We start from the raw sequence: 25,332 nt of genomic DNA, 5'->3' as shown, positions 1-25,332 counted from the left end.
CAAAGAAGAAAATCTTTGCTCATGCTCCCAGTGGAAAATCTGTATAGGTTTTGTACGATTTAAGGTGTTAATATTTAAAGTAGAGGGAAGGAAGGAAAACAGGATGGAGGGAAGAAAGGAAGGAGGGGAGGAGGGAGGGAAAGGCAAAACATAAAAATTAGAACTGGAAATGAAGAAGCGGTTTATTTCTGAAGTTCCTCCTGAAGCACCTTCTTTGAGTTCCTTTCATTTGATTTATGGTTTAAAAAATTAAATTAAAAATCTACTGAATTGTTCATTATTCTGCATTATATGAAGCGCCTCCTTGGTTTTTATCAAATCGATATCCAGCGCGGTTGTCCGGAGCCCCGTCCTCGAAGACCGTCGGCCGCTGCTCCCGAACGGCAGCGCTCAGCATCCGTGAGCTTCACAGACAATCGGCCTTTGCAGATTAACTGTTACCAGGTTTAATAACTTCCACCTCAAATTGCCCCGGTCCCTCCTCATTCCCTCCCGTCATTTATTTTCTGCCCCAGGGGCAGAGATCCTCCACTGGACTTCCCTTCCGGCAGTGAGGATCTTTCCGCAACCTGAAAGGGAGTAGAAAAATACAGGGAGTGGGGAAAAGGTGAGTATTCACTTCGCGATGAAATTCGCAAACCCTGTGCCTTAAAGGCACCCATTTTCGAGGTTTGGTTAACTTTGTTCTTGTTGTTTATGTTTCCGTTAAACTATACTAATCACCTAAGAAAAAATACACTCAAAACAAACACACACACGTCCCTAAAATATTTTTCACTATCTCTTTGAAGAACATTCTGCTTAAATCTTCCAAAGGTTCAGGTGACCATTTCTTGGTTCTCTATGATTAAAATCAGTTAAAAGTTATAGACAACAGATGGTGATATAAAATGTTCTAAGCCTCTGCAAAGAAGGCTCGGAATTCACATTATGTGAATGTGTGCCTGTGTTGCTCTCAACATCTCAAAAAAAAACTTCATAAAATGGAGACTTCAGCCAAGAAAAGAATGGCACATGGAATCCGTTGAAAATACACACAAACCACCTCTAAAACGACAAACAGTATAGGTTGAGGTGTCCATACAGTATTTAAGTTTCCAAATGTGTTGGGCAAAACGACCAGAAAATATTAGGAATGGTCACTGTGCTGAGCTGGCTTTCCTGTTCCACAATGACAGAGGTACAGTTCAAAAAAAAAAAAAAAAGTTATGTAGACATCAACACAGAGAGATCGCCCTTAAAATCCCAAAATTCAGCTTTCAAAATACCCTCCTGCTGAAGGACAGGAATAGGAGCTTTTGTGTTTAAAAATCTCAGTAATGGTCCCCCTTTTAAAATCTACATAGAAAATGGGGGACTGTTGGCCCCCTGGTTTCTCATTATGAGTTATAAAGACTTTAGTCAGTGGCTACAATGATTCATCGTTTTCAATCTAGAGGTTTTAAAATGTATATATTTATATTAATCACAGTGAATAACTCTCTCTCCTTTAAATGCATGTTTAGAGTCTGTCGACTCTGTGTGACCCAGGGGTGCTTATATAACTAAATGTGGGTGTCTGAGTGTAAATACGTGTTTATGATTTTTATAATATATATGTCTGTGGGTTGTATCTAACTCCTGTGTGTGGAATAATGTTTTTCCCTCTGCTGAGGCTTACTTCTCCAGCCTATTGTTTCAGACAACAGATATAAGTTGCGATGGGAGAGGAGCGTCGGATTTGGTGTGTATCCCCCATTTCCAATTATAGATGGATCATTACAGACAGCGGAGTCCTGAGAAGCCAGACATCTGCTCCTCACATGAATGCACTCACCTCCTAGAGATCAGGCTGCCATCATGCTCTGGAAGCTCGTGGAGAATGTCAAGTACGAAGATATCTATGAGGTGAGCCGACACCCCCAGATGCATCTTAGAGCTTTGCAGATAGAGAATTTGAGCTTCTTGACACCCCAACTGATACATATTTTTAAGCTATTTACTCGTAGATTTCCGGTCGGTTTTATCAGCTTTCTCTAACTTTTAGAAAAGCTGGCTTGGGGAGACTTCGCTATTCTGCAAACGGACTTTAAGGTTGAAATCTGACTACGTTAACTTAGGAGATTTCTTTTTCTTCTTTTATTTTTCTTTCTCTCTTCCTCACCCCCCTCCCTTTAGGCTCTGATGGGGAATGTGGTTCCACTGAATGTGGGCAGAGAAAACAGAGACGGATAAAGGCAGAGGCTCTTCCTCGTTTTGAGTGTGGGAGAGAATTAGGGTTTCAAGCCTCATTCGTAACAAGCTCGGGCTTTTAAATTTTACCTTCAATAAAATTTCTGAAACCGATTACAAACGGATCCGAGTAGAGGACGGAAAATTAGAAGGAGGGAGGTAGATAGATAGACAGATGGATAGATGGATGTCGAAAGAGCACAGTCCAAGGAGCCGTAGCAGACAATTTTTTATTTTCTTTTTTCCTTGTGTTTTGCTTCTTTGAGGGTCAGTGCGCCCAAACCACCCCATGTTTTGGCATTTTTAAAGAAATTTTCTGCCCTGTTCAGGGCTCCCGGTTCTCCAGCGCTGAGGCCAGCGCAACTCGTCCTGGGGCTGGAGAAGTCGCGGCAGCCGGGCGGGCGCCTGCCGCCTGCGGGGCCGGGACCGGGGCCGCGCGGGTCCCGGGCGCCGACTGCCGCGGCGGCGGGCGGCTCCGGGCGAGGCAAGAGGCCGGGCGGGGAGCGGACGGCGGCGGAGGCCCGCGGCACCGCGCTCCCAGCGGAGCGGCCGGAGACCTCGACTTGGACGCAGGGGGAAGGGAGGAAGAGAAGACTCGGAGGAGACGTCGAGAGAGGGCAGGAAGAAAGGAAAGCCTCGAGGAAGGCGCATGGAAAGGCGGAGAGGAGTTAGGGAAGGGGCGACGAAGCTGGCGAGGCGGGAGCGGAGGCTGTAAAGGGGAAAAGTTGCGAGAGGAAGGAGGAAGGGAAACCAAGTCCCGGGCGGGGAGAGCGGGCAGCGCGCGGTCGGACGAAGCGGTGGCGGTGGGACGCGCAGAGCCTCCCCAAACCAGTGGCGGAAGAACGCGACCCCGCCGTCCCGGATGACTCCGAAAGCCCCGGGGGGAGCCACCTGGCGGATGTTGGGAACTGGCAAAGCACTGAAGCGGCCGGCAGGCTCCCACCGAGGCCGCAGCCCGGGTCCTACGGGACGGATGGGGCTCCGAGCAGCCGGCCCGCGCGGGCCCCGCCGCCGCCTGGCCGCGTCCCGAAGGCAGCGCGCAGCGCTCGCGCCCAGGGCCCCCAGCTCCGGCCCGCTCTGAATCCTAACGGAGGGGCGAGGGGCGGGGGGCGGGGGCGAAAGAGAGAAACTGAGAGACAGGTAGAGAGACACGCAGAGGGAGAGGAGATTCGTCTTTCTGCGAATGACGACTGGGATTTTCCTTTCCTCTTTGTGGTTGTGTACTGACTGTAACGAAGAGCCGCGCCTCCGCCTGGTGGGGTTTGTTTCGGTTCGGCCTCCTTTTCTTTCTCTAACAGGCGGGATAATAGCACAGTCCGAGGCACTAGAACTATCCTGAAGAATGTGAGCGCCTGAAGTGGGCATGACACTGGCAGGGATGGGGCCACGGTGTAGACAGCTCGGGGTGTACTTAGAGGGATTTCAGGGGGCTCCAAAAGCAAGCGGGATAAAACTTGTTCTTTGATGATGAAAAGTAAACTGGCTAAATGGGAAAGGAGGGAGGGAGAGAGGAAGAGGGAGGGGTGGAGTGGAAGAGGGAAAGAGAGAAGAGAATAAAGAGGGAGGGAGAGAGGAGAGAGAGACACAGAGAGAGAAAGACTGAGAATATTGCAGGTATTCCTAGCTGCCTAAATTTTCTGCTCAAAAATATAGGAGAACCCGCAGCCCGGTGGAAGGAGCCTATTTAAGTCCGGAGGAAGGTTGAACTTTAACAGAAATGGCAGTCAGGCCAGTCGAACGGGTTCCTGAAACATCCAAAAAGGTTTTCTGTTGCCCCTGGCTTTGCCTGGAAAGGATAAGTTTAGTGTACTTGAAGATTGATTGCATGTATTGTAAATTGAGGTAAAAATCAGACTGTAGGAGCACTAAAGAGGGAAAGGCGGCACACGGATGAAAAACCCCGGCTCGCCTCTGTCCTTTAATAAATAAGCATAATCTCCGATATTCAGTGAAAGTCCGCAGACGTCACTGTCAACAACCGGGCCCACCGGGTTACTTTTCTCTCTCCTCCAAATGATGAGGGAACGCCTTTTTATTTTGTTCTTAATCTGCACACAAAGCACCTAGGGCGATCGACTCTTCCCATTAGGAAAGTCCCTCTCCAGGAACAAGGACACCTACGTTCTCTACCAGCCCCCAGCGATGCTCTCCCTCCCTGCCTTGTCCCGGGGAGCAGGGGCTGCTTTACGCGTGTCCCCGGCTCAGTTAATTGAAGTTCTGCCTCTTTCCTGCTAAACTTTTTCCCCAGTCTGCCTTTGCCAGCCCCCTCGTCTGATTACATCTAGTAATTCTCCACTGAATGAACGTCATTTACAATAGTAGGGGAGCTCTGCGCTCGCTGCTGCTTCACGCTCCATTTGTCCTCCATTCTCCCTTTAAAGTACTCGTGTAATATTAATAGTCATGAATATCAATTATTATGAGGCGGTGTAGGCAAGCGGAGGGAGGAAGGGGCGCCTGAGCAGTCTGAGCCCAGCTTCGGGTGGAAGAGGACTGCGTCTGGAGCCCCGAAGAACGGCAGAAGAAAAAAGGCCAAAAAGACAGCAAGAGACGAAGGAACAGCTCTGTCTGTGTGTGACAGGCATCGCCAATCTTGTTTGGGAGTGGGGGGGGGGTAAATTTTTTTTTTTTGATGGCTTGTCCTGGAAACACCTCAAGCTCGGCTCCTGTGTCCAGCTCGTTGCTCAGCTGGACTCCTTGATTGTTTTTTTTTAATCATTGTTTGATTTTGAGCAGTAACCAGGCTTTTTTTTCCAGATGTTAGTCCACACCTATTCATCCATGGTGAGTTTGGATTCACGTTGTACCAGAATTGCATGCTCCCTCCTCTCACTGTCTCTCTGTCTCTCTGTCTCTGTGTGTGTGTCTCACTCTGTCTCTGTCTTCCTTTGAGCGCCTTTGGCTTGGTAATTTAGCACCATAATTGGACGAGGCTGCAGCTGCTTCTCTCTGCATTGTGTGTTCTCCCTCTGAGCTCCATGAGTCAGCTGGGGAGGGGGGAGGCCGAACAGGAAAACTTTTTATTTGCCATTGCAGTTTGGAAATTTAGGTGACTATTTCTCCAAAAAGAACCTTGGGGACTTTACCATGGCATTTCCACAGAGGACAGGGAGAAACTTAAACACCCCTCTCATCCACACACCTCCCCCTTCTCCTTTCAGTTGGTTTACCACTCCAGATAGGACCAACAATAAGTTCTCTGGGCTTTTTTCTCTCTCTCGACCCCAGTCCTTCATTTTCACACTCTGGAGTATAATAGCATTAGATATAGAAAAGAAAGCTTAGAAATAACTCCTGTGGACCACAACTCAACTTAATTTAATGTGGGCTCAGGATATGATTTCAAATGAGATGCATTTCAATCAAACACTATTTAAATTATTTAATTCCTCTTGGGGAGGGAGGGGGACTGGGAACTCGTATCAGGCCGATTCCTCGGAGCTCCTGGAATTACCAGGTTGTGTGGGGAGGTCCTGGTTGCCAGTGAAGGCAGAATTTGGTTTGAAACAGGAGCAGCACAGCAAATAGTGTGAAGTTTTATTTGTTATGCTTTGGACGTCTGGAAGAGTTAGAAAAAAATAGTTTAAAGCCCCCAGAAGAGCAAAAGCCATCTGTATGACTCCTGTATTTTTGAGTAAGGAATCTAGAATCTCCCTGCAAACACAGCTACTTTACCCTCACTCCTTCTGCCGCTTTGCACTCTCAACAGAGCTCAGATGTTGGTTAAGTGGGTGATTCTCCCCATTTTCCCCCCAAAGCCTCGCGTTTGGAATTGCCGAAATCATGTGCCCTCTGAGTGAACTTGCAGGCTGAGTTTCAGCCTCTTGCTTCCCCTGTCCCGGGAGGAACGTACGGAAGCCGGGCTTCTCCATTTGTCGCTTGTGTTTTTTTTTTTTTCTTCCCCTTCTCTCTCTCTGTCTCTCTCCTGTCTCCGCTCCCAGGACCGGCACGATGGCGTCCCGAGCCACAGCTCGCGGCTCTCCCAGCTGGGCTCGGTGTCGCAAGGACCTTACTCGAGCGCCCCGCCGCTGTCCCACACCCCGTCGTCAGACTTCCAGCCGCCCTACTTCCCGCCCCCCTATCAGCCGCTCCCCTACCACCAGAGCCAGGACCCCTACTCCCACGTCAATGACCCCTACTCCCTGAACCCACTGCACCAGCCCCAGCAGCACCCCTGGGGACAACGGCAGCGGCAAGAAGTGGGTTCAGAAGCCGGCTCTCTCCTGCCCCAGCCTCGGGCCGCCTTGCCCCAGCTCTCGGGCCTGGACCCCCGGAGGGACTACCACTCGGTCCGCCGGCCGGACGTGCTGCTACATTCGGCACACCACGGCCTGGATGCGGGCATGGGTGACAGCCTCTCGCTGCACGGCCTCGGCCATCCCGGAATGGAAGACGTCCAGGTAACCACAAACAAACAAACGAAAAAGACAACAAATAAATAATGAGTGTCCCGGGAGAGGGGACGGGTGGGGGAGGGCTAGCTCTGTCTCCTTTGGGAGAGGTAGTTTCCATGTTTAGAACAGGACCAGCTGGACACCACGTATATAACTGTTTATGTGCATACGTGTATGGTCCTATAGTGGCGATTTCTGGAGGTCCAGTTACGAAGGCTAGAACCACTAGAAATGAAATCATGAAGGAGAAAAATACATATGCGTGTTTCGATAGTTTAGGATCATCAGAATCAAAGCTAGATGTTTTTGTCTTGCCTTAGCTACCCGACTCCTTCCTATTCTCTTGCGCTTTGTGCGAGCAAGCTGGGTACCCTCCCCAACCCACCCCCCGCGCATGTCCCATAATGGGCCTGGCCGGCTGACAGGGCAGGTGAAGACCCGGCCCTAGAGTCTGGGGCTGCAGCACGAGGCGCAGGGTCCTCCGTAGGCTCCAGAGGTTCCTGCTGAATTTGCAATGACTTCCTTAAGCATAACAATGCACCTTGGGAGAAAAGTGTCCGCTATGTTTGTCCAAGTCAGATCTTACTTTGAATGTCTCATACGCTGCAGAACCCTTTCCCAAGATAATTGAGTTCCAGAGTCATCACCCTAGATGTGGAATTTTTGTGGGGAGAGACCCAGAAAGTCCTAATTCTGTTTGGGAGTCCTTGAGGACACATAGCATCTTGGAGATTCTTTTCACCTTTTGGTCCATTACAGGACCATGGTGGATATTCTCCACATCCCTCCCCCTCCATTAATACTCTCCTCTCCTCTCCACCACCCCAGTTAAAGAGGCATGACGTGTTTATTTCTTAAAACAAAAGGCTCCAAACACTCCCCCACCCACCCACTATCCCATCTGCAACCTACACAATGGAGCCTGATTTGGTTGAAAATACTTGTTTAAACTAAACAAAGAAACATCAAAGAAATGATTTCTAAAAACTGTCTGGGTGATTCTGAGCAGGTCTCCTTTTGCTCCCTAATTTAAATAGGCTCCAGAAAAGATAAATATAGTTGAAGCATATTTAATTGACACTTTGGTCTCATTGGCATAGTTGTATATATCAGGCATCATTTTAGACATGGCTCTGAAGCAAAGGAAAATGAAATGGGAAAGGGAAAAGGGTGTATGCATCCTTCTTCTTTACCTTGCTGGAAAAAGATGTATTTTGAACAGTTAAAACGTGGTGACAACATCAAATGCTGTCTGTGTGTAGTCTATGATGGTTTGTTGTTTTAAAGAAAATTCAGTTATTAGTTGTTTCCAAAAATGATGGAATCACCTGATTTGTGACTGGATTTACCCATAGTAATAAGAAGGATGGTTTTGTTGATTTAACCGAGCTTGACTGTCCCTGTCTAGAGATATTGCTTATTTCAGAATATCATAAGAGAAAGGAAATATTTGTTTTTTTAATGCATTGGGGTAATATGTGTCTGAGGGGGGAGTTTTTAAATTAACCTTTCGGAGTACGGTTGAAAGTGCTAGATAATGAAAGTGGATCGACTCATCACCATTGCGGTTGGCAATGCTAACACGGCTGTGTCACCATCACCCTGCAGGCCGAGTGGTTCAGGCGGCTGAGCCCAGAAATTCCCCCGAAAGAGGGAACTGATTTCTTGGGTTTTTAATTTTTTTTTAAGATAGAATTGTAAGGGGTTTTGAACGTTTGGCCAGACGCAAAGGGCGAGAGAAAAACAGGGCCAGGTCAGCGTGCATTTGGGAGAACACCGTTGTCAAAGAGTGGCGCAGGCGGCCAAGTTGTTGCCGGGAACACAGACGGCAGAGGAGCAGAGCGCCCAGAGGAGAGAAAGCGCAGGCCCTGGTCCTCGCATGCTCCCTGCCCCCACATCACCTCGGCCCCATTCCTCCCCGAGACCCATCCCAGCCTTCGGGACCTTCTCTGGATGACCCTCAGTGCAAGGGGTCGCGGAGGATACACGGCGCGCCTGTCCCAGGAGGGAAACAACGGCGGCAGGGATGATCTCTGTCTCTGCTGTGATGACAGGCCTCTGAGGCTGGTGTGTGCTTGATGTGACACAGGACAAGTGACAAAGAAAGACAAGGGGAGGAGGTGTACCTAAGACCAGACCTGCGAAACCAGAGGCTGCGCCTCATCTGCTCCATCCGGGAGGATCCACTTCCGAGTTAGGGATCTGGAGCGCGGGGGCTAAAGTTAGAGCAGCGGGTCGGGGTTTCAACATGCCCTGCACTACGGAATGGGCTGGCGGCGCCCGACCGGTCTTTAAAAGGGACCAGAGAGTGCCTAGGCCTGGATCTCAGTCACTTGTTCCATCTCAGGGGCCTAGTGTCCCCACCCAGCTGAGGACGAGACAGATCCAGAGGGCGCTGCCAGGCGGGTGGGTCTCACGCGAGGGGTACTCACCTGGCCGAGGGTTGGGGGGGGTGGGTGTGTGTGACCCAGACACACACGCGGGGCCACCGCCCCGACCGTGAGAGAGGAGAAGGAGAGCTAATTAACCAAATGCTTCTAATATTTTTTAAATGAAACTATAAAACCCTGTCAATTTCTATTTCAATTTACTCACAGGGGCTATTAAACTAGCAAATCGCTGTTTGGGTTCTGGGTATGCTACATTTCACCCATTGTGTGTGTGTGTGAGAGAGAGAGAGACAGCTAGAGAGAGAGAGAGACAGACAGCTAGAGAGAGAGCGCGCGCGGGGGGCAGCGCTAAAAACTCAGGAAAACAGCATCAGAGAGAGAATGAAATGACACCTAGTTTGGAGTTTGTTTAGTTGCCGAGAACACTTCTTTTCTTCTTCCCGTCTTTGCTCTCTAACCTCTCCTCACCTCTACCACCCACGAGTATAAACATAGAAGGATGTTAAGTCAACCCCCCAACACACACACACAGAAACACACACACACTCAAACACACCCTAGTGTCTTAAAGCAACCCCTGGTATCACTTTTAACTAAAGAAGTCTAGTAATTACGAGTCTGAGTTGTTTTTCTGCGCTTCCGCATGCAGTCCTAATTAAATCTTTACGATCCTCCCTGTGACGATTAAGCGCCAGCATGCTGCGTGAATATCCTGTACAAAAACCCAGCAGGCGGCCGTAATTAGATAGAAAATCAGACAAGAACCTTCTCATTAACTACCACAACTACCCCACGTCGCTGATGAGGCGTATATACATATTTACGTACCGACGTGAGGGTGAGGTGTGGGGGCACACGGTCCTGGCCCGCGAGACCGCGGGTCTGCTTGCCCACAGACACGGGTGAATTATGCTGTCCTGTGTGGACACATCGCCACTGTAGACACGTGAGCATAGAAAGGAGTGAATAGTGTGTGCGCGCGCGTGTGCGCGGTGGGGTCTCCTGAGGAGTTTGGAACAAGTTACATGAAGTATTTTTTTTAAAAAAGCTTTTTACCATTTATTGAGACGTATATGGCATGTTGCAATATGGAAAATGGTTCTTACGGAGAATAACAATTTTCCTCACCTTTCTGAGATCAGAAGAGTGATTATTAAAAACGAAAAGAAACAAATTAACGTGCCTCCGTCCATGATGAGATCATCTCATTTCTAATGTGCTGCTCATTTGGGGGAGGCAGTCTCTCCCCTGTGATGAACACACACCCTGTCTGGGGATACAGCATGAGTGGGTGGGAGGTGCCGTGAAAACACAACCTCACTCTGGAGCCCTTTGTTTTTGATGTCCCTGTAGAGTGGGTGACAAATTGGTCCAAACTTACATTTCTAAGGATCAAGGAAAGCAGCTGTACATTTCAGAAAGACCTGGCCTTTCTTTTCCTTGGGAGGGAGTGGGAGGAAATCCACTGCTTTGGGATGCCCTGGGATGCACAGCCAGAACTCTGTTCTCTGCATCCTGACAGTAAGAAACTCATTCCAACAGCTCTTTCCTTCAGAAGTGCTGCCAAAACCCAGGGTTGAGACTTTCCTTCTCTGGGATGAAACTGCGGCACAGAAGACTGAATGCTCCTCCCCATTACCTAGGTGCTGACTGGGAGGATCCAGGCCTCTATGTCTGTCTGTGTGTCTGTAGTGACTGCTTTCCTAACAGGTGTGCTCCTTGCTGGGAAGCAGCAGCAGCAGGGTTGGGAGGGGGAGCAAACTGTGCAGGTTCCTCCGAGGGATTGTGGCTGCGTATCAAGAAGTACATAGCACACAGGGATGTGTATGGACTACAGTGGGTGTGCAATCCTGGTGGCATGCAAACGGGTTCCTGTGTGTTGCTGTTTGCATTCCATCCCAAATTGCTCAGACTTTAATTAAAATCCTATAATGTAAACTATTATGTATTTGTAAAATGACTCTGGGGTTAAGATGCACTGGGATAGAAAACAGAAATTGCTCTTACTAATATTGGTGAAATTCTTTCAGCTCTTGCCAGATCTTCACAATTCATAAGAGCAAATAATATAAAATTTATATGTCTATGTAATATCTATGTTTAATATAATAACTAAACCAATACTGCATCCAAGATGTCTGTCACAGTTTCCTTTTTCCTCTTCTTCCATTGGAAGAATTTATAATTTGGGTGAATTTCATTTCTATGTTGATTTGGAGGTAATAATGATAATAATAAAACCTCCCTTTGTGAATTAATATAAATGGAAATAACAGAAACTCCAGTTTGGAATGACATGATTTATGTGTGTGATTCTTTAATATCCAGTCAATTTGAATAGTGATGTTTTTATATTCACAGTCAGTTGAAGATGCCAATAACAGCGGCATGAATCTATTGGACCAGTCTGTCATAAAAAAAGGTATGGATTATTCCCCCCAAAAGTAAGCAAAGTTTTCCTATGCATTCATGTCTTGATGATGAGTTTTCACTTTGGGTTATTTATTATTTTACAAAACACAAATGTTTGTTTGCAATCGCAGGACAGTGGCTGTCTGGGTGAACAGGCATGCCGGGAAGAAGAAAATGGGGGCAGAGGGGGGAGGACCATAGGCAGAACCCCGGATGAGAGAGACAGAGGGAGACTATTGCCATTTTTTTCTCATGGTACGTTTGGTAGCGATTCTAGAGACATCTTAAATAATTGAACTACCATCACGTGTGGAACTGGCTGGGAAACACTGCTTCCAAAAACGCGCTATAATTATTTCATTGATAACTGGAGTTTGCTGAGCTAAAGCCTATGTCATTGAGACTGCTCCGTTTCTCCTTGTTTTTGTATTTGATTTTTTGGTGGTAATTTTGTTCCCAGTTCTCTATGTTTTATGAGTTGTTTCTCGTTATTTTTTTAAATTGTGCCAAATGTGTTGCTAAATATGCGCATCCTGAGAAGCTGAGGCAGCCTATGCACATTTCTAAATCTTCCTACATATGCATTCGTGATTTAGTAGGACTGTGGAATCACCCCATACTGTTAAAGGGCATGTGATATTAACAAATGTTTGCAGTCTCTTGTACAGCTGTAAGCAAAATAATTAACTAATTAAACTAATTAAATGTAATTACAATAACTCATTTCGGGCGTATTGCAGCTGCTTAATTTTTCCCCCTCTTCTCCGACAGTCACTGGGAGAATGTCTGGCGATTAGTGTGGCTGCTGAAAGGCCCGAATGTCACTCACATGCCACAAATTTAGGAGCTTAAACGTAAACAGCGCAACCTTTAATTATCGCAAGAACTGGTATTTGGAGATACAGTTTTAACTACTGTAACCCTTTCTTATCGATTCTGGCAAAAGGCATGTCCTTATGTTTGGTGTCACTTATGTCATTTATGGTTTGTTTGAGCCACGACATTCTCAAAAACAATTAAAAGAAAAAGATGCTTTGGAAAGTAATCCAGAGTCAAGCTGTCAAGTAGGAAGACTGAAGTAAGGATTCCAAACAGGGTGACGTGACGTGTTCTAAATTTTCTTCTTTTACAAATGCAGAAAAAGTAGTTTTGAGAGGTAGAAGGTGGGAGGGGGAAGCTGCCCTTGAAATGATGCCATTTGGCTTTGTAATGTAATATCCTGAAGAAGAATAGTGAGGTTTGGGGCAAAACTATTTATTTTCAGTGTTGCGCCAAATGTCTCTCCCTCTCTTCTTTAGATAGTATCATTTTGGTTTTTAATGCCGGCTTTTGGGTTTCCTCAGATACCCGGGCTCCTGGTTTAGATTTGCAACTGTGCTGACAGCTCACTTTCACCATTTCCTCTTGGGTCTTCTCTTTTAGTTAATTGCTGGCTGATGGAGGTGGTGAGGGGGGGTAAAAGGGAGGTGCTCCTCCATTGGCTTTTTTTGTTTCTTTTTTGTTTTAGTTCCCCCTCCCTTTTCATGGAAAGCTAGAACCCCTCAGCTCAGAGTTCTGTATTCTAGAAACAGCATTTGGGCTGGCAGTGGGGCATAGCCAACAGATGACCAATCAGAAATGCTCTTAGCAGCAAGGCCAGTAAAAATATTTGAAACTTAGTTTGCCTAACAAATGGAGCTGAAATATTCTTAGATGTGAGATGCTTTGGTTTCAGGACTTGTATATGTTTGTAGCGAAATCTGAATATTTCTGTGTAAGGGATTCTCCAGGAAGAAGAAAAAGAGAATATTGATTAAAGTTGCTGGTTCTGTTTTGGAAACATGGAGTACTTTTTATGGTCCCCAAACTTTTTAAAAAAATGTGTGGCTTAAAACATCTATGTGGTATCCCAGTCACTTTATCGATTTAGGGGGCGTGGCTATGAATATGAAGTGTTAGGTCAATTCCATTATTTAATATTTCAGTTATTTGTTTTATTACATGAAGAAAAGATCCTAATACCCTACTTCTATCTTTAGAGGGCCATGGGCAAAATGGGAATAAGTAGTGGCTTTATTTTTCTAGATCACTATGAACCACTTAAAATAAGGCCATGGGTTCATTAGCTCCTTCGCTGCCCCCTGGTCTCCCATCTTTGTCTCCTCCCCCACCTTTATGAGGAATGTCTCTAAGAGATTAATTTCATAAAAGAGGAGGTGAGAAAGTTTTCTGAACTAAATACTCTAAATTTCAACAACTGGCAGGGGACTCAATTGCTTAATGTATTTTCTACGGGGCTTTAGAGAGATTTTTAAAATTCTACCTCATTAATAAAAGTGCAGCAACTGGACTCAGTTCAGGTGTGTCTGCCTCTCCGTAGATTGAAGCCAAAAGACTCTGGCATAAAGGATCTATGTCTTTATGTCTCTCTCTCTCTCTCTAATTATGGAAGGGCTCCCTCCTAAAATTTAACCAGTCCAATTTTTCACCCGTGTTGTTATCACCCATAGATTATAGGCTAGCTCTCTTGTTATGTTTGCTATCTGGGCTTAGCTGACATTTCTGAAGTAATTTAGTTAAGAGGAAATGAGTTGTTCCCAGTAGAGAGAGCAAACGAGTGGAGTGAAGGTAGCCAGCGTGATAAATGGCTCTTTCATTTGAAGATCTCCAGAGCTCGTTTACGGCTAATTTTCTGTATTGGCCCCCTTTGAGCTATTAATGCAATCGGCAGGGACCGTGGCCCCTCTCCTCTTAGCTGCCCCATTAGAGCTCCCATTAAGCCTCCCGGTCTCAACTCCATGGCGGGAGTGGGGGGAGTAATGAAAGGTGCTTTTTAAACTCTCCTAATCTAAACCGGCAGAGGGTGGTTAATACGATTTGAAGGGGGCTGGTCAATGAGCAATCAATAAAGTAATAATGAGAAGGATTCGGTACATTAACAGTCTAAAAATCCAACGAGACATTAAAAAATCATTCTGAACTCTCAGTTCCATTAAGATTAGGAATCTAGGCCGGGAGGAGGTGGGGTGGTGCCCAGCTAATAATGATCACTGCCACCATCCTACAGCCTAACTGAAAAAAGGCTCACCTAGGCTTGAAGAAGTTGTTTTTGGTGCAATCAGAGGCCAACGTGCAGTTGGTTTGACACCTAACACAGCAGAAAACATGCTGAGATTTCTTGGAAAGGCTAGCGTGGCTGGAGTCCCAGGTTCAAATGTTGTGACTGTGGGGCATTTTCATTGGTCTTAGGGATATCCTGTTGGGTTAGTTTCAGTTCAGCCTCCATTCTCTCCCACTTTTTTTGTGTTAGTTCTGGCCCCCTCCCCACAGAAACGCTTTGATTGGTGTGGATTCTTTTGGGGGGTGGGGGGTAAATAAATTGCCAATTTCAATGACAATGGGTTCTGTTGGGATTCTTCCTTCTGACCTAGAAGGTTAAAAGCATCGCGTCTTGTCAGAGCCTCTGAAAGGGTATAAGTTTCCTCTCAAAGGAAGAGGTTCACATTTCTAGAACTGACTTGGATTCCAATAGGTATGTCTTCAACTAGAGACTCTGAGATACATTCCAGCCACCCAGGGAGTAATCAGAGTTCACAGAATTTCGAAGCTGGGAAGGGTAGACACTCTTCTCCAGCGCCCACCCCCACCCTCCAGTGTAGAAACCGAGACAGAAGATAAGTGACTTTCTCAAGACCCTACATGTCCAGTAAGTGATGGGTCCCAACTCAGTGTCCAGTCTCTTAGAGTTTGCCCCTAAAGGATACCAACACTGGATGTTTGTAGTTTTTATGTTCTAGCATCCTTTGTGGAATACTTTTATTTTTCTTTCCAGACTTTCAGTGCTCACACTTATGCATGTGCTATATATACATGTGGAATAACATGTAGCCCTCAGTTAGATGACAAACAGTGCAAGTAGGAGGAAAGGGGTGCTCTGCTGGTGAGAATTATTTCAAGCAATGCTCAACCTCCTGTTGGTTTCCCGCTGTAGTTTACATATTTAAGTCCGAGTACCTGTCAGAGGGACTTACCCTTGAATCTGTTAGATGCATTCATGTCTTCCCTTCTCCCCCAGCAGCAGATCAGACCCACAGAGGGTCTGTTTCCAGTCAAACACAGGATCTCAAAGCTACAGTTTCCCACATAAAAAGAGTACAGATTAAGAACTGGCCTATTAACACTGTAGCTCTACATATTCCACTAATGAATAATATTTTCTCTAATCACTTTTCCTTCCTCTCTCTTAAATAACACTCCAGTCACTGTAATGAAATATTGATCGGTTTTTAAACCTTTTTTCTTCTCCCCAATGAAATGCACGGAAAAATGGAAGGCAGCAAGTTTTTCGAGTGTTATATCCAGAAGTTGGCCCATGCCATCCAACTGAGAACGGAAGAGAAGAAAAAACCCACCCAGTTTTAATGTATGCACAGAAAATTGTAAACATGTAAAGAACTGAAAGCTTCACGCTGAGTTTTGCCATGCTCCATTTCCTTACCATTTCCTGCTGTCGCTTTCAACCTATCTTAGTCATCTCTGGGTTCTGTGAGCAGGAACAGTGCGCTCATAATTACTAACAAATCAACCGGGCCCTGTTGCTCTCTGGGTTTATTGATAAGCTGGAGGAAAGCAGAAGGGAAAAGACAAAGAGAATAAAATATGGGGTTAATCAGCTGAGCTAAGCAGGTGTGAGAGCGGAGGGGAAGGTGAATGAGAACAGTGCTGTGGACGTAAAGGAAAGTCGGGACAAGAAATGTGTAGGGTCTTGTCCAGGGGACCACTACTAAGGCCAGAATGGGAGATAGGTTTAGAACCTGAGGATGAGAGAGTAGCGAGTGGGTACATGATTGATATTTCAATTAGAAAATGGAAATAAAATCTGAAGCCAGTCTGCTCAAATAGTCTGCGTCTTTGGGGGGGGGGGAGGAACTCTCCTCAGACAGCAGCGTGCTGACAGCAGCTGACTGGATGGGTGATATTTAGGTGATAATGTATATGCAGAAAGGTACAGCCCATGGGAGGGAGCAATATACATTCCCCAAAGGAAACAACTCTTGTCGGGTAAGTCAGGCAATTAACAATAGTGAAATTAGAGGGCAGGTTATAAGGCATCTCTAAGGGCCTGGCTTTTCAAGAGATTTGGCATCTGGGACTGTGAGAAGCAGGTGAAATTCCAATCCTCAGGAGATATTCGGTTATGCAGGACCGCAAATAGGATCTGAACTTATTATTTTCAGCTTAGTGGGCTTTTTTTTTTCCTGTTAAAATATTATTTCTAAGTAGTATTTAAATATAAAAATGTTGCTGAGTATCAAAGATTAGCTTTTTATCAATTTCTATAGTTCATACCATGTTAAAACTACAAAGGGCCATCTATATTTTGGGGGAAAGCTTTTCCAAGGTTATCTAATGCCAATTCCCATGAGCATAAATTATTTGTTTATAGAGCTTGAATATGAATCTGAAATATGGAAATCAGGACTGCTGTGAAGAATAAGATAGATTAAAATAGATTGGATGATGTGTAAGAGAATTAAATGACAGGGTGTTCCAACGCCAACCACTGTCTGCTAAGTGACTTTAACTCCATATTTTACTCACATTTAATTAATATTCACACTTCAGCTTTTCATTGGTTTTCTCTCAAATGAGAAGTTGCTTTCATCTGCCCTGAGACAAGGTCTTGGACTCCCTAGACGGATCCAGAAATCCTAAAATGTCCACTAAGAAGTAGCAAAAGGGAATGCTTCAGTCCTGCCCTCCACTCCCCAAGGAGAGCCCTTTTTCCACAAGGTGTTTGTAAAGGGCCAAATGCGATGGATAGTAAATAAAAGATTTGGGACCTACCCGGCTTTTAGGAGTCTCTAACTGATTGTGGAGGTCTGAATGCTGGAATCTGGTAGAGGGAATAAGATGTTACAAAAATACTCAGTGTCGGTTAGTCTGTTCTGTATAGAGGTTATACAACTTGTTTAACAAGGTTATGCAACTCTTTTGACATATAGAGTTCCAGGGTCCAGATGGTAGAAATAGCATTTCTTTCCCCTACCAGAATTCTAGGGTGAGACACAGTCTTTATTAAAGAGGAAGAACGGAAGCCTCCTTCTTCATGCCGCATGCATGTTCCAATAAATCCTCTGGAATGAGGATTGACAAATACTGTTTGAAGATTTGGGGGCTCCATATCCCAGTGGAAGAAGCTAAGGTGTAGGGCAAGTCAGGAGGAGAAGTCACCTGCCCAGTGGCTTCTGGAGCCTGCAGAAAGAAAATGGGCTTCAGCAGTGTAGAAGTCCAAGGAAGCGAGAGTGCCAGGGGGCTGGGAGGTTGACCATTCACTGTTCTCATTCCCTGCCTTCTGGTTCTACTGAGCCCCGCCTCTTCCTGAGGTGCAGATGATACTGAAACACAATTAAACAGAAATACAGGCTGGAGAGACTGAATACGCCTGGGTAGCAGTGGCAACCAGCTGTCAGCTCTTATTAACTTCTGCATAAAACATACCTTGAGTGCGGTTTGTTATCAATTACTTGCTGAAATGAAACAACTGGGGCAAGGCAAGACCACCGCTCACATGAATTAGAGTGATTGGTTGATTGATCAGGGCACCTGTTGTAAATCATAACTGCTCCAAACAATCACCAGCCGGTGCTTTACGTTAATTTGTAAACAAAATTCATATCACTGCGGAATTGCTTTCAGTGGAGAGGAGCATTTGGGTTCATTTCTAAATTAATCTGTTGTTATGATGAAGGAAAGAATGGGATCCGCTTTACAGAAGTGAGCAGCTCTTTTGGGCTCAACTCCCCAGCTTAATGGTATTACTTGGCTGTTCTTGGGCACAATGTCTGATGGGCCCCACCCTCCTAATCCTGGTCATGCCCGTAGATTTGGGTACAACAGGAGAGGAGGAAAGGGTTCCCATAAAGACCATTGGTATCACCATTTGATATCATTGATAGTGATAATCACCTTCAGGCTTCAGTACCAAATATCATTATTCTCAGGAGACAGATGAGGAAACTGAGAATCAGAGAGGTTCAGTGAGATGTCTAAGGTCACACAGCAAGCACGTGATGGAATAGGATTTGCCTGGTTTCACAGCACACTCGAAACTCCGGGTCGTGCGTTTTCTTGATTTGTGTAGTGAGCGGGATGGTGGCAAGCGATACTCATATGTCTACACACTTGGGGTAAGTTTCCAGAGGAGCGATGGCTTTTCCATTTGTTTGTACACGGTGCTTTGAACGCACCACAACCCCAGTGGAACAAACACTTCCTCCTGCAGCTTTCCACTTGGCGCCTGTCCTGTGACCTCGGCCCTGCGCACGCACCGATACATTCTATCAGCCGGTCACCAGGCTCGAAGCCCGGTCACCTTTATGGCATATTTTTTTCTCTCTCTAGTTCCGGTTCCTCCCAAATCTGTGACTTCCCTGATGATGAATAAAGATGGCTTCCTGGGAGGCATGTCCGTCAACACCGGCGAAGTGTTTTGCTCAGTCCCGGGCCGTTTGTCTCTGCTCAGTTCCACTTCAAAGTACAAAGTAACTGTGGGGGAAGTTCAGAGACGGCTTTCGCCCCCTGAATGCCTCAACGCGTCTCTCCTCGGCGGCGTTCTCAGAAGGTAAAACCCCGCACACCATTTTTTATGGGGTGAGAGGAGAGGCTCGCACGGACACCAACGCCTAGCCGGACGCGGTTGCCTAGCAACCAGGCTGCCGGAGAGCTGCCCCAGCGCAGCGATGGGGCGATGGGGAAAGCCCGGTTCCCCACGTGCTGCAGGCGGCGCAGGCGAACGGCGGGGACCCCCGCGCCCTCGCTGTCCCGCCCGCCCTGCTGCCCTGGGACCCTTCCACTTCCCCTGCCCTGCGCCCGGCGCCCCGCGCCCTCCCACCCACAGGACACTTCGAGGGCATGCTCAAACCTGAGTGAGACCCAGAATCTACACACTTATCTACAGCCGAATTTTCATGGAGCGTCTCCCTTCGTACCTGCAGTGTACTCTGATATTTATTTTGTTTTAAAATATAGTTGGCGGCCGACTAAGTTGGTCACGACACACTAATGCCTTGTGCCCCGCAGTTTGAAAATAACTGTTTAGACTAATGACCTACTTCCTTCGGTACCACCAATAACAATGATACTACTTTAGAAATATGAATAGTTATTCCTCGGGACCGTTCATATGCTACCCAGGATTGGAAGAAGACAATCCGAGACTCCTCATGGAAAATGGGAAGAAGGAAGTGGCTTTTAGCTTAAGATACACAGCCTCCTCCCAGGTCCCTGCCACTGCCTGAACCCTTTGGTAGTGTCCTTGATATGAAGGTGACATTGTATGAGATGAACTTTTCCAGTTAGCCTATTTCGGGGTTGAAAATGCCTTTCTTTCCTAAAAGTGGCTGTGTGAACAGTACAGCAAGAGGTCATAGTAACGGGGTTTTTTCTTATATTTTTGCCCAGACCTTAGCACCTACAGGGAGAGCCTTGGGAGGAAGTAAGGGTGTGACCAGGGACTTTTCTCACTTGGAATCCTCTTGCTCTGCTCTACCTTGGGTCAGTTTTCAAGTGAGTCCTTCGAGCCCCAGAGTGCGGAAGTTTCTTTCAGTCACCCCTGGGCACTGAGGGTATATGTGTGTGTGTGTGTGTGTGTGTGTATAAAACTTGCAATGAGATTAAGTGAGATAGTATAAAGTGCTTATCACATAACTAAAGTCCCTAAAGTGTTAGTTTTCCTGTTATTATGATTACCGTCATTACTGGTTTCGTGTTTCAGTCTCCCTTTCCCCTTTTAACCCAACTCCATTTTATAGTGACTCTTGACCCCTTCCTCGAAAAGCCCACCTATTCCAGCTAGTGCTTTCTCCTTTTGGAACCATCCAGTTCTTTCCCTCTTTTCAGCAAGGTTGTGCTTGCAGCTTCTGCTCACCTAACTGGCTCCATGACAAGAAGAGGGCTTGTGTGTGTGCATGTGCAACTTCTGCCTTCTCTGGACCCACAACCTACACCCTAATTATTCCCATCTGGTATCATTTTTTTTTCTCATGAGATAAAAAAAGAAAACAACTGAGATTTTTTTTTTTATGCTCTGTATTGCAGAAATTAAGCAAACCTCAGCAAACTATCAGCAAATAACCAAAAGGAAGGGGGGAAAATGTGCTAACCTCAAGTTAAAACCTCTTCAAGCTCCACTGGGCTTTAGATTGCTAAGTCTAAACTTTGTTTCAGGAACACTCTGAGGTTAATCAGAATGTTAATTCTTGCAATTTCAGAGCCAAATCGAAAAATGGGGGGAGATCTTTGCGAGAAAGGCTAGAAAAAATCGGTTTGAATTTACCCGCGGGCAGGCGCAAAGCAGCAAATGTCACGTTACTCACCTCCCTGGTGGAAGGTAAGCAAGACGTGTGGCCATTTCACGAAGTGGCTGAGCTTAACTGTCGGCTGAAGGCTGACATTTTACACGTTTCATGATTAACTGGAAATCATTGCAATTGTTGTGCCCTTATGAGCTGGATGTCAAGCAGCTGCTTGAGAGAAGTTCAAAGGTCGTTTTACTTAGGGGGAGCCGGCAATTGTAGAGAGGCCAAGGGACTTGTGTGAGAGTCCCTTTGCTCTGAAGAGTGCTCAGGTCCAGCCTCCAAGCCAGTGCAGGGGTCACCTCTGCCGCCAGGTGTAGGGCACAGTGTCTGAAACACCCTCCTGCAAGAGTCACTCTGTAAGCAGCAATCCATTCTATACCCTTCTCCTTCCCAGATTTTACCTCTGAATCATCAGTAGTGGGAAATGCATTGTGGATTTATGAAACTGTTATTGCGTTGATGACCCCTATTGGTTATTTTAAAACTCCTGTCACTCCCAGGGCCCTATCTTCTGCTGATTACCTGGGACTTATTGTTATTGAAATATAGTTTAATAAGGCCAATGATGCCTAGGAGAAAACTGGGGGTGGTGTGAGGAAACATGAAAGGAGTCACATATGACCTTCAATGTAGATTGGTCAATTGTGAATTAAAGGGCCATAATTATAACAAGCAAAATCTAATTTTCTCATCATTTGGGGGCTGGCGATGATATTTATGGTATGTAATAAACAGGATCTTCTACACAATCTAGAATAAGAGGATCTGCAGTTGAATCTGTGGGATGGAGAAGGGAGAGGAAATACGGTTAGGTAGCGGTCCTAATGAAGGAAGTTGTAGAGTTTTCTGTAGAAAACTCTAACGTGTAGGTCTTGGTTTTCTATTCTATTTTTGTGGATGTGATATTATGACACTCCTGTGGGGAGTTGGTTTTTGAAGGAGAGGATCTTAGAATATTTAAGCAGCAACTGGGAAGTCATCACATTTATAGGTATTGCACTTTGCCATCTTTAAGGTAGAGTTCCCTGGCCCAAACTCACCCTTCAGGGACCGCAGTGACCAAATTTCCAGACCACACTTATTAGCAGTTGATTCTCTTCTTGGAGGTTTTGCTTTTTGCCCTTCAGGGAATTGCTAATATCACAATCCCTCATTTGGAAAAGCAGTCAAGGTTATCTCAGCCCAAGATAGGGATTTGGGTGGAGAAGGGAGGAAACTGGAAAATCCACTGAAAGTCCAATATTTGGTTGGCAGTTTCCAGTTTTGTGAATTGTTCTAAGCACCATGCCTGAAGTCTGTTGTTGTTACTATGATGATGATTAAAAGTAAGTCATGCTTAAAATAATGTAGCTATGGATTAAATCAACATATCCCTTTTTTATGTTCAGGATCTTCCCTTGAGCCCTAAGGCTGCGCTTTAAGGGTAATAGTGCTTTGTTCGAAAGGGGCTTCCACATAAGCTGGGAAATCTCTCAGATGTCCAGGTTTTCTGTAGCTGCTGTGTCATCTTTGCATAGTAGAAAGTCCTTAAGTAGGAGGCTGATGACAGGAACCTCTGAACAGGAGAAACCTGAAACCTAACTAGCAGGAAACTAACAAGAAGAATAAATATTTCAATGCTGGATAGAAATACTAGTTCCATATATGAATATTCATATGTGAGTTCCAAATACATGTTTTACATATACGTTTAATATATGTGGACATAGACACATGGATTTATGTTTGCACATACTAGTTATTAAAAAGAGATTTTTCCTAATACAATTATAGGAAGGTACAAAAGATAACACAAAAGATAGGAAGACTTTTAAATTTTATTTAAAGCAGGTCTAACAGATGCTTTAAAAAGAAGGGGAGAATGTGGCTTGAATATCCAGCCAACTGTCTATGTGCTTGCAAGGTGGCTCCTGACTATATCAACCCACCTTTCCCTTAAGACAAAGCATGAGTGTGGGAGACACAAAGCTATTCAGGTGATGTCTAGCTAGGACTTGGCTGGAAGGATGATCAAGGAGAGGCTGGAAAGAGTGGCAGGAGCAAAGTTTGTTCCATCAACTTTAATTATGGCCTGAGAATCATTTTTACTTTGGACATCTGTCTCAACTTTGCTTTTGCCTCTAAACGCTGGCCTTTTCTGTAAATAATGACAGAGTTGACTAGGGAGCATCATCCTGCTCTGGGATCATTAGGAACCGGGTGCTGAGTATTACCTCTGCTGCTGTCTTTTCAGGAGAAGCTGTTCACTTAGCTCGGGATTTTGGGTACATTTGTGAAACGGAGTTTCCAGCCAAAGCTGTTTCTGAGTATTTGAACCGGCAGCACACGGACCCCAGTGACCTGCACTCCCGAAAGAATATGCTACTGGCCACCAAGTGAGTGTCCCAGACCCTCGGCCATCATCCCTGACTCTTAGCCCGCTGAGCCACCTGGCTGGGGAGGAGGCGATGGGGGTGGGGAGCAGCTATGCCGACCTGCTCTGTGGGTCAGGGGAGGAGCTCAGCGGTAGAAGCAGCGTATGCAGCTTGTCCTCTGCTGGCTAGGAAGCCCTCCCAGCTCCCGCCGCTGCCACTCCTCTTTCCACCCCTCCCCAGAGTTGATTATGGGCTATGGGTTTGTCTCTGTCTCCTCTGCTCTATTTCCAAGTTTCTGGGGAGGATGTCTTTATTAATCTGAATCCAGAGTTTTTAAAGTTCTCTTCCCTAACCCTGCGGATGTCAGGAAGACCTTTTCGGGTGGGTCCTTGTTCGATTCCTTCCCTGGATCCCTAAATGCATATTTCTGCCCAGGTTTCACATCTCCCTGTCGTATCCACACGCCCACGTGTGCTCGCTCAGGGTGTCTATATGTCACCCACGTGTACCCATCTTTACCCGCAGCTCTAATTACTCTCTTTCCAACGTTGCTGTTTGGCATCTTCCACAGACGAAAAATTTACTACAACTCCAGAGGGGAAAATAGTAAATCTTTGGCTAAATTTAGGTCCAGAGCTCATTTGAACTTTTACAGTGGGTTTTCTATTTATTTGATTTACTCCTGTCTTTGGCTTCGATGTCATATTGTTGGTGTTTTATGGCCGGCTCCGGCCTGCAGTGGGCGGCGCTGCGCGCGCCCGCACGTTTCTCTCGCAGGCAGGCACGGCCCAAACAGCGGCGCTCATTTATTTAGCGCTTGAGGACGGGTTTGTTCCGTTGACAGCGTAATTTAAAGAAATATATGGAAGGCTGAAAAATCATTTGCTCAAATTTGTCCAGATGTTTTTGAGACGTGATTGGAATTTGATTGCCCCTTTCCGCAGGGTCAAAAAATATTAATGTCCCAGAACTTTAATTGCTTGCAGACCCTGGTTTGGGCTTTGAAGATTTAAAATGTTTGACTCTAAGCATTTGTTCTCCCCAGTTCAGAATTTCCTTTTTGGCACTTTGGTAATGAGTACAAACTTAAGGAAAGACTTTAAGCATCTCTTCCAATGATCAAAACCTGGCACTCACCCTCTTTTTAGAAGGTTTCCCTCTGATGTACCAACTAGCAATATAATATATCTTTGTCAGTAAATTGCCCTCCCATCCCTTGCCCTGATGTTTGGCAGCAGAGGACCTGTTGGTGCTTTATAAAGGAGTGAAGGGGGCCGGCCAGTGGCACGGCGGTTAAGTGCGCACGTTCTGCTTCAGTGGTCTGGGGTTCCTGTTCGGATCCCGGGTGCAGACATGGCACCGCTTGGCACACCATGCTGTGGTAGGTGTCCTACATATAAAGTGGAGGAAGATGGGCATGGATGTTAGCTCAGGGCCAGTCTTCCCCAGCAAAAAGAGGAGGATTGGCAGCAGTTAGCTCAGGGCTAATCTTCCTCAAAAATAAATAAATAAATAAAAATAAAAAAAATAAAAGGGTAAAGGTACTTTGGAGGAAAAATAAAGCCAAAGCATATAAATTAAATAACAAGATTCCACAAATGACTCAGTCCTTCCCCTAAGGAATGCTTGTAACTTCCCCCCTTGAAGGCTTGTGGCTTCTCTTAGGCCAACACTTATTAACCTGGGGTGAGTATCAGAATCACCTGGGGAGCTTTTTCAAGATATTTATTTGTGGACCTAGCCCCAACCCCCCTGAATTGGACTCTGCAGGGATGGAGGCCTGGATGTGTGCACTTGAACCCCACAGGTGATTCTGAGGTACTTCAGGCTTAAAGAGCTGCCCTTTTTAGGTCAGAAGTGTTACCTGTTTCTTCCCGACTGTGAAGAGATATGTGTACATTTCGAATGGAGAAACTAGTAGAGAGATGGTAGAGAGAGGATGTCTGTCAATGTGCTGTACCCACCAGTCTTAAAATGAAAACCCTCTGAGCTGCTGCGGGTGAGGGGGGAGGAGGTAGGAGGTATTCTCCGTCTAATTTAGCCACTACTCCTCCTGGTAGGAATCCCCTGGGTCCCTCATATTGGCCTCCAGGTACCTGCCCTGTTTACTTGTTGGCCAGGCCAGGTGTCACCAAGTGTCAGGCCATCCCAGGGGGGCCCAGGACTGGAGTTCTGTAGTTTTTTCCTCACAGCCTGGGTGGAGGCAGGTTGGCAGGAGAAGTCTGCCAGTCTG

General features: G+C 46.1%; 1 protein-coding gene across 7 annotated transcripts in view; it reads left to right on the top strand.

The window, feature by feature from the left end:
- Positions 1 to 1,212: 1,212 nt before the first annotated feature.
- TFAP2B (transcription factor AP-2 beta) overlaps positions 1,213 to 25,332 on the top strand; it is a 31,932-nt gene continuing 7,812 nt past the window's right edge. For 2 of the 7 annotated variants that reach the window (XM_070514781.1, XM_070514783.1), the window contains exons 1-7: positions 1,696 to 1,887; positions 4,969 to 4,995; positions 6,153 to 6,611; positions 11,357 to 11,417; positions 18,791 to 19,010; positions 20,659 to 20,777; positions 22,979 to 23,120. In XM_070514781.1, coding sequence (XP_070370882.1) covers positions 1,807 to 1,887; positions 4,969 to 4,995; positions 6,153 to 6,611; positions 11,357 to 11,417; positions 18,791 to 19,010; positions 20,659 to 20,777; positions 22,979 to 23,120 — 1,109 coding nt within the window. In that variant the 5' untranslated portion in view covers positions 1,696 to 1,806. Of the gene's footprint in view, positions 1,439 to 1,484; positions 1,888 to 4,516; positions 4,996 to 6,152; positions 6,612 to 11,356; positions 11,418 to 18,790; positions 19,011 to 20,658; positions 20,778 to 22,978; positions 23,121 to 25,332 lie in introns of those variants that run through there. The other 5 variants (XM_070514782.1, XM_070514785.1, XM_070514784.1 and 2 more) reach the window with 4 other exon arrangements.

This window comes from Equus asinus, chromosome 8 (assembly GCF_041296235.1).
Source record: "Equus asinus isolate D_3611 breed Donkey chromosome 8, EquAss-T2T_v2, whole genome shotgun sequence".
NCBI classification, from domain to species: domain Eukaryota; kingdom Metazoa; phylum Chordata; class Mammalia; order Perissodactyla; family Equidae; genus Equus; species Equus asinus.
This window is presented reverse-complemented; position numbering and strand designations above follow the sequence as displayed.